We start from the raw sequence: 8,727 nt of genomic DNA, 5'->3' as shown, positions 1-8,727 counted from the left end.
CGAAGGTTCATCTTCCAACAGGACAACGACCCTAAGCACACAGCCAATACAACACAGGAGTGGCTTCGGGACAAGTCTCTCAATGTCCTTGAGTGGCCCAGCCAGAGCCCGGACTTGAATATCTCTGGAGAGACCTGAAAATAGCAGTGCAGTGACGCTCCCCATCCAACCTGACAGAGCTTGAGGGGATCTGCAAAGAAGAATGGGAGAAACTCCCCAAATACAGGTGTGGCAAGCTTGTAGCGTCATACCCAAGAAGACTCAAGGCTGTAATCGATCGAAAAAGACTCGAGGCTGTAACAAAGTATTGAGAAGGGTCTGAATACTTACGTAAATGATATATCAGTTTTTTATTTTTAATACATTTGCAAAAAAATCTAAAAACCTGTTTTTGCTTTGTCATTATGGGGTATTGTGTGTATATTGATGAGGGGGGAAAAAAACGATTTAATCCATTTTAGAATAACAAAATGTGGAAAAAGTCAAGGGGTCTGAATACTTTCCGAATGCACTGAATCTCCTGTAGATGACCAGTTGTCCAGTTGTCCTACACAGTAGAGGGCAATAACTCAACCAGAGAGTTCTTCTAGGCGCTGGACCACGGCAGTCGCCACCTTTCTGTAGGCCTCAGCCTAAAACAATAGGCATAGGCAGCCATATTAAACAAACCCAGGTAGAAAACTAACATGGCAAACTCTCAAAAGTGTCAAATGTATACAATGTTATGGTGAAGAATACACTGTTTGTTTTCCAACATAGTCAAGATAAACATTGGCAATCTATTGTCATCCAAGCAGCATACCAACCTCAGGGCTGTCAGGTGAGGACACCACTACAGGCTGGCCTCTGTCTGACATCTCTCTGATGCTCAGGTGAAGAGGAATGTCTCCTAGACAGAGGAGGGAGAGACATCAGTCTCAACACTATACTATCATTCTATTACATATGAGATTGAGAGAAATAATGAAATCTGTAATGATTTATGTTTGAAATGGGTCTTACCCAATAATTGTACTCCCAGAGTATCAGCAAGAGCCCTTGCTCCATCTGCCCCAAAGATATGGGTCTGGTGGTTACACTTGGGGCACTGAAACACGCTCATATTCTGGACTATGCCCAGGACCTATGAGATGTGACATATATATATAAATATACACTGAACAAAAATATAAACGCAACATGTAAAGTGTTGGTCCCATGTTCCATGAGCTGAAATAAAAGATCCCAGACATGTTCCACATGCACAAAAAGCGTATTTCTCCCCGTTAGTGAGCATTTCTCCTTTGCCAGGATAATACATCCACCTGACAAGAAGCAGACGAAACAGCTTGATCATTACACAAGTGCACCTTGTGCTGGGGACAATAAAAGGCCACTAAAATGTGCAGTTTTGTCACACAACAGCACCAATGTCTCAAGTTTTGAGGGAGCATGCAATTGGCAGGCTGGCTGCAGGAATAATCCACCAGAGCTGTTGCCAGATAATTTCATGTTAATTTCTCTACCATAAGCCACCTCCAACGTCATTTTAGAAAATTTAGCAGTAGATCCAACCGGCCTCACAACTGCAGAACATGTGTAACCATGCCAGCCCAGGAACTCAACATCTGGCTTCTTCACCTGCGGAATGATCTGAGACCAGCCACCCGGACAGCTGATGAAACTGTGGGTTTGCACAACTGAAGAATTTCTGCAAAACTTTCAGAAACCATCTCAGGGAAGCTCATCTGCGTGCTCGTTTTCCTCACCAGGGTCTTGACCTGACTGCAGTTTGGCGTCGCAACCGACTTCAGTGGGCAAATGCTCACCTTCGATGGCCACTGGCACACTGGAGAAGTGTGCTCTTCACGGATGAATCACGGTTTCAACTGTACGGGGAAGATGGCAGACAGCCTGTATGGTGTTGTGTAGGCAAGCGGTTTGCTGATGTCAACATTTGCTGATGCCACCATGAGTGCCCCATGGTGGCGGTGGGGTTATGGTATTGGCAGGCGTAAGCTATGAACAACGAACACAATTGCATTTTATCGATGGCAATTTGAATGCACAAAGATACCGTGACGAGATCCTGAGGCCCACTGTCGTGCCATTGATCCTGCCGCCATCACCTCAGAATGATAATGCACAGCCCCATGTCGCAAGGATCTGATCACAATTCCTGGAAGCTGAAAATGTCCCAGTTCTTCCATGGCCTGTATAGTCACCAGACATGTCATCCATTGAGCATGTTTGGGATGCTCTGGATCAATGTGTACGACAGCGTGTTCCAGTTCCCGCAAATATCCAGCCACTTCGCACAGCCATTGAAGAGGAGTGTGACAACATTCCACAGGCCACAATCAACAGCCTGATCAACTCTATGCAAAGGAGATGTGTCATGCTGCCTGAGGCAAATGGTGTTCACACCAGATACTGACTGGTTTTCTGATCCACGCCTCTACCTTTTTTTAAGGTATCTGTTACCAACAGCTGCATATCTGTATTCCTCAGTCATGTGAAATCCATAGTTTAGGGCATAATGGATTTATTTCAATTGACCTGTTTCCTTGTATGAACTGTAACTCAGTAAAATCTTTGAAATTGTTGCATGTTGCATTTATATTTTTGTTCAGTGTGCATAGATCAACATCTCACAAATGTGTATTTTGTCCTTACCAAGGTCATTTGAAAAGAATTGAAGTAAGAATAAAGTGGCATTTAGCATCCAAAGCTCTTACCGGTACATTGACCTTCCTGAACATTTCTGCTCCTCTGCGTGCATCCAGCAAGGCAATATCCTGAGGAGTGGACACGATCACTGCTCCTGCTATTGGGACGTTCTGAGTGATTGATAACTGAACATCTCCAGTCCCAGGTGGCATGTCAATAACCAGGTAGTCCAGCAGTCCCCAATCTACCTGCATAGGTAACAAAAAAAAGACATGGCGACCTAACATTTCTAGTAGCTGATATCGCTAGTATAAAAACTAACACGGATTACTCTAGTGCCCTACAAAAGAAAAGTGCATTAACTGCAAAGTCTCACTTCAAAGTCTTTCTGTCTAAATTCTGGTACTTCATGATATATTCTGATTGACTGGCTTGTTCTTGTCTCAGAAAACAAAAAAACACATTCATGAGATTATAAACTTGTGGATTGAGCCCTGAATGCTGATTGGCTGACAGACGCGGTATATCAGACCTTATACCACGGGTATGACAAAACATATATTTTTACTGCTCTAATTAAGTTTGTAACCAGTTTATAATAGCAATAAGGCACCTCGGGGGTTTGTGGTATATGGCCAATATACCACGGCTAAGGGCTGTATCCAGGCACTCTGCGTTGCGTCGTGCCTAAGAACAGCCCTTAGCCTTGGTATATTGGACATATACCACACCCCCTAGGGCCTTGTTACTTATATATACACAAGGCCATTACAACAGACCAAAGATTTTGGACCAAATTCGTAGTTACCGCACTTTGCCTTTGTAGGTCAGTGTACATGAATGATCAGTTTCCCCCACCTGTCTAAGTAGCTTCTCTATAGCTGACATCACCATCAGGCCCCTCCAGACAATGGGTGCAACATCCTCTACCAGAAACCCCATGGACATACTGAGGACACAAGGATGACAGATGGACATGACAGTCAATGACTCAATGATTTATTTGTTTGCATACCTCCCCTGTCACTAGCAATTGGAGATAAATATACTCACCATGGAATCCCAAAATTCATAAGTGGTCTCATTAGGTTGTCTGAAAACACAAAGAAAACATAGGTTGTCTTTTCAGTTTGATTCCTAAAGCGAGACTACATTCAGATCGATGTCTCCTACTGTCAGTTAGTTCTGGGTTCCCCTTCAGGCTCATCAGCTTAGGAACTGAGGGACCGTAAACATCAGCGTCTAAGATGCCCACTGTTTTACTCTGTGTGCAGAAAAGAGACATGAAGAGCGACTGAGTGGAAAATGTAGTAAAACAGAGAGAGAGAGATTGTCATAGTTCTGCATACCCATTTGGGCAAATATTGGTATGCAACAGTAATAACAAAATGAGCAAATTAATAATGGTGCTTTCCTTACTGGATCATTAGCTGTGAGTCCAAGGGCCAAATTCACTGTTGAGGGGAGGAAAAAGGTTGTAGGCTAGCAAATGACTACACTGTATAAAAATATGTGTTTCATAAAGATAAAAAGATCAGACCAAACCACTGTCTGTTGAAATGTATGCAAATTGCACACATTTGTGCAAATGTTTCATGAATGAGCAGCACAGAGAGCCCAATAAGAACCTGCTTACCTGCAGTGGTTGATTTCCCAACACCCCCCTTCCCTGAGGCCACCACAATAACTTGTTTCACTCCAGCAATGGGCTTTTGTTTGGGCAAGCCGCGAGCCATGTGCTGCTTCTGTCTCTCCTGCAATGACCTCTCAGGACCTGAGGTCTGGGGAGTACAGAGACATATCATGGAATGAGCAACTGAGTTTATCAACAACACATGATAAACTTGAATGTAACTTGTATATACAGTACCCGTCAAAAGTTTGGACACACCTAGTCATTCAAGGGTTTTTCTTTATTTGTACTATTTTCTACATTATAGAATAATAGTGAAGACATCAAAACTATGAATTAACACATATGGAATCATGTAGTAACCAAAAATGTGTTAAACAAATCCAAATATATGTTATATTTGAGATTCTTCAAATAGCCACCTTTTGCCTTGATGCCAGCTTTGCACACTCTTGGCATTCTCTCAACCAGCTTCATGAGGTATTGGTATTTTATTTGGATCCTCATTAGCTGTTGCAAAAGCAGCAGCTACTGTTCCTGGGGTCCACACAAAACATGACATAATACAGAACATTAATAGACAAGAACAGCTCAAGGACAGAACAAGATACATCTTTTTTTTTTAAAGGCACATGTAGCCTACATATCAATGCATACACACAAACTATCTAGGTCAAATAGGGGAGAGGCGTTGTTCTGTGAGGTGTTGCTTTATCCGTTATTTTAAACCAAGTTTGCTGTTTATTTTAGCAATATTAGATGGAATGAAGTTCCATGCAATAAGGGCTCTATATAATACTGTACGCTTTCTTTGAATTTGTTCTGGATTTGGGGACTGGAATTTGTTCTGGATAAGTCACCTGAAATGCATTTCAATTAACATGTGTGCTTTGTTAAAAGTAAATTTATTTCCTTCTTAATGTGTTTGAACCAATCAGTTGTGTTGTGACAATGTAGGGTTGGTATACAGAAGATAGCCCTATTTGGTAAAAGACTAAGTCCATATTATGGCAAGAACAGCTCAAATAAGCAAAGAGAAACAACAGTCCATCATTACTTTAAGACAAGAACTTTGAAAGTTTTTTCAAGTGCATTCGCAAAAACCATCAAGCGCTATGATGTAACTGGCTCTCATGAGGACCGCCACAGGAAAGACCCAGAGATACCTATGCTGCAGAGGATAAGTTCATTAGAGTTACCAGCCTCAGGAATTGCAGCCCAAATAAATGCTTCACAGAGTTCAAGTAACAGACACATCTCAACATCAACTGTTCAGAGGAGACTGCGTGAATCAGACCTTCGCTGCAAAGAAACCACTACTAAAGGATACCAATAATAAGAAGAGCCTTGCCTGGGCCAAGAAACACGAGCAATGGACATTAGACCAGTGGAAATCTGTCCTTTGGGAGAGTGATTTTTTGTTCCAACCGCCATGTCTTTGTGAAACGCAGAGTAGGTGAACGGATGATCTCTGCATGTGTGGTTCCCTCCGTGAAGCATGGAGGAGGAGGTGTGATGGTGCTTTGCTGGGGACACTGTCAGTGATTTATTTAGAATTAAAGGCACACTTAACCAGCATGACTACCACAGCATTCTGCAGCGATACGCCATCCCATCTAGTTTGCGCGTAGCGGGACTATCATTTGTTTTTCAACAGGACAATGATCCAAAACACCCCTCCTGGCCGTGTAAGGGCTATCAGATGACATTGCCTCCACAATCACCCGGCCTCAACCCAATTCAGATGGTTTGGGATGAGTTGGACCGCAGAGTGAAGGAAAAGCAGCCAACAAATGCTCAGCATATGTGTGAACTCCTTGAAGACTGTTGGAAAAGCATTCCTCATGTTGCTGGCTGAGAGAACACCAAGCGTGTGCAAAGCTGTTATCAAGGAAAAGGGTGGCTACTCTGAAGAATCTCAAATATAAAATATATTTTGATTTGTTTAACACTTTTTTGGTTATTACATGATTCTATATGTGTTATTTCATAGTTTTGATGTCTTCATTATTATTCTACAATATAGAAAATAGTAAAAATAAAGAAAAACCCTTGAATGAGTAGGTGGGTCCAAACATTTGACTGGTACTGTATATACATGATGTAAATCTTATTGTGTTGCTGTTAGTTATAATTAGTTATAGTTATACAGATACGTAAACAAACATGCTACATAATTGGCCTCAGTGGTTTGCAATGATTAGCTAACTAGCTATGTAGAGTGAATCAGAACTTGCTAGCATTTATTTAGTTAGCATGTAGCAAGCTACTTAGCTAGTTAGTTGTAGCGAACTAAACAACACTCCATGGAGTGGAGTTTAGTTCGCTAGTTGGTTGTAAACAATTTTAGCAGGAGCTAGAATATTACCTTATGAAAACGTATGAAATATTTGCAGCGTTGTGGAGCATGTTGAATGTCTCTCCCTGTCCGTAACACTGTTGGTTTATTTAGGTTAGCGGTTGTTAATTTTAATATATGTGAGAATTTACTGTAGCTACAGTGAGCCATCTTGTGTTATTGCCATAGAAAAAATAGGTTATTGGTCAAGTGCACGTCGATTCTTTATGACGTATACTTGTTAACATTGCGTCAGGAGGAGCCTCACCCGGAAGCGAGTGTCAGAGACACGAACGTTTTCGTTTCTCTTCTGTTATTTTCCCTCACTGTCCCGTTTAAAAGTGAGTTTTTTTTACGAGTCCTCTTGTGCTTTATCATCTGAAACAGGCAGATATAATTTCAAAATGACTGAAAAGGCAGGTTCTCCACTAGCAAGAACTGTTCTTCAGCAGTGTCTCTATGCAAGGCTTCAGGTCAAACCTGCAGATGATCAGTCTGAGGCTGAATGGGTGGAGGTACTATTGAATTATTTTCTACTACTTTCTTAAGTGCAAATATGGTCTGCCTGCTCAGAATAAGAATTGCACCTTGCCTAAAATAATGATTGGGGGATGGGCTACTCATACGATTTCATTTTTTCAGATTGACAGAGGGATGGTGGTCTACATCTGCTTTTTTAAAGGCGCTACAGAGGAAATTATTCCAAAAATCGGTATTTATTGTGCTTTTTCCAGTTTTTGGACAATACTGCAATAAAAGCAACTACCTGGGCTTCACAAGACTGTGAACAGTAAATGTCACTGTTCTTCAAGGAATCGTAAAGCAATGTTGCTAGTACTGAATGGTTATTGATCCCTCTGCTCTACTCCACAGTGAACACTCTGCTCAACTTGAAGCTGTGTGAAGCTGACTCTGGGAAGTATGTGTCAGTGCTGGACCTGCCTGGAAACGTCCTCATTGTGCCTCAGGCTACACTGGGAGGCAAGGCCAAAGGGAAGGGCATGCAGTACCACCACAACATTGGGAAAGAAGAGGGCCTACAGCTCTATTCTAACTTTGTCTCCCTGTGTAAGAAGGAACTGGCTTTGTCCAGTAACAGTAGTGAGACTGGGATGATCGTCAAACATGGAACATATGGGAACAGACAAGTGCTGAAGCTGGATACTAACGGACCATACACACACCTGATGGAGTTTTGAACCTTCCAATACTAATGACATTTCACAGTAAATTACCAATTGCACTCTTGTCCCTGAAATGGTGGTTCTGTAGATCTGATGATTAAAACTGCCAATATTGTAATGCATGTGTTTGTATCATGTTGTTCTTTAGTGTTAAATCATACAAATATATTATGATCAGGAAATCAAAAGAAAGTCTGAACTCAATTGAAATATTTGTATTGACAACCTTGTTGCAAATTGTTGATGGGTTTATGAAGTGCAACTTGTGATATCTAGTGGGGATTTATGAGCACTGCACTAGCAAAAAAAAAATCCCCTACACCTGAAAGAAATCTAGATAAGATCATATTAAACTTTTTTTCAGCTAAGATTGCTACTAGTACAAAAAATTAAATACTGTATATACATTAAAACAATGATGGGAGGGGAAACAAATGTATGAGTACTTGTATCAGTTCTTCCCACTCTATGGCGGTAATGTGCCTTGCATGTCAACCCATATAAAAACGTGAGGAAGTGTAAAGAAGACAACTCATCAAGTACGATTTGTGCCATAACTTCGTGTTTTAGTGAGAATGGGGTAGTTGCGTCCCAATATATAAATTTAAATAAATAAATGTTGAGAGCTTCAAGTTCCTTGGTGTCCACATCAACAACAAACTAGAATGGTCCAGCGCTATCTCACCAGACACTAAAAAGTGGATTCATAACTGTGAGACTTGTTCAAAGAAGACATTCCCACGGATAAATGGCTACAATGTTTTGCCTATGGATGTAATAGCACTGCTTCCCACAATGAAGATGTGGTAAAGGAAAAAAATGTATCTGCCATCTACTGTAGTGAACAACTGTATATATTGTATCTCAAGCGCTGCTATCACAACCCCTGGGACGTATTCAGAGTGGGATTGCTGATCCAGGAT

General features: G+C 41.4%; 2 protein-coding genes across 3 annotated transcripts; one reads left to right on the top strand and one right to left on the bottom strand.

Annotated features, from left to right (window-relative positions):
* Positions 1–328: 328 nt before the first annotated feature.
* Positions 329–6,920, bottom strand: LOC106601900 (nucleotide binding protein-like). 2 transcript variants are annotated; one of them, XM_045717622.1, is made up of 11 exons: positions 6,651–6,845; positions 4,705–4,819; positions 4,286–4,430; positions 4,069–4,103; positions 3,823–3,913; positions 3,703–3,742; positions 3,508–3,598; positions 2,718–2,897; positions 1,003–1,123; positions 807–889; positions 329–632 (listed from the first exon to the last, which is right to left on the bottom strand). In XM_045717622.1, exons 3-11 carry the CDS (start codon positions 4,383–4,385, stop codon positions 570–572), a joined length of 804 nt encoding a protein of 267 aa, XP_045573578.1. In that variant the 5' UTR covers positions 4,386–4,430; positions 4,705–4,819; positions 6,651–6,845; the 3' UTR covers positions 329–569. The 2 variants fall into 2 exon arrangements, with proteins under 2 accessions (XP_045573578.1, XP_014049810.1); XM_014194335.2 differs by lacking the exon at positions 4,705–4,819 and having other exon boundaries at positions 6,651–6,920.
* On the top strand, positions 6,900–8,434 carry dtd2 (D-aminoacyl-tRNA deacylase 2). The gene is given in 3 exon segments (NM_001146410.1): positions 6,900–7,135; positions 7,263–7,332; positions 7,494–8,434. Coding segments are annotated over 3 exon segments (507 nt in total). The 5' UTR covers positions 6,900–7,024; the 3' UTR covers positions 7,820–8,434.
* The last annotated feature ends 293 nt before the right edge of the window (positions 8,435–8,727 follow it).

This window comes from Salmo salar, chromosome ssa01 (assembly GCF_905237065.1).
Source record: "Salmo salar chromosome ssa01, Ssal_v3.1, whole genome shotgun sequence".
NCBI lineage: Eukaryota > Metazoa > Chordata > Actinopteri > Salmoniformes > Salmonidae > Salmo > Salmo salar.
The sequence above is the reverse complement of the archived record's forward strand: the minus strand, read 5'-3'. Positions and strand labels throughout refer to the sequence as shown.

What these genes read in the sequence shown, in the direction of transcription:
- LOC106601900 (XM_014194335.2), bottom strand. Translation starts at nt 6,791, where the DNA reads ATGGCTCACTGTAGCTACAGTAAATTCTCACATATATTAAAATTAACA. An exon ending in ATTTCATACGTTTTCATAAG is followed by an intron (nt 4,431 to 6,650) that starts GTAATATTCTAG and finishes TGTACTCCCCAG; the next exon opens with ACCTCAGGTCCTGAGAGGTC. An exon ending in TAGAGAAGCTACTTAGACAG is followed by an intron (nt 2,898 to 3,507) that starts GTGGGGGAAACT and finishes TTACCTATGCAG; the next exon opens with GTAGATTGGGGACTGCTGGA.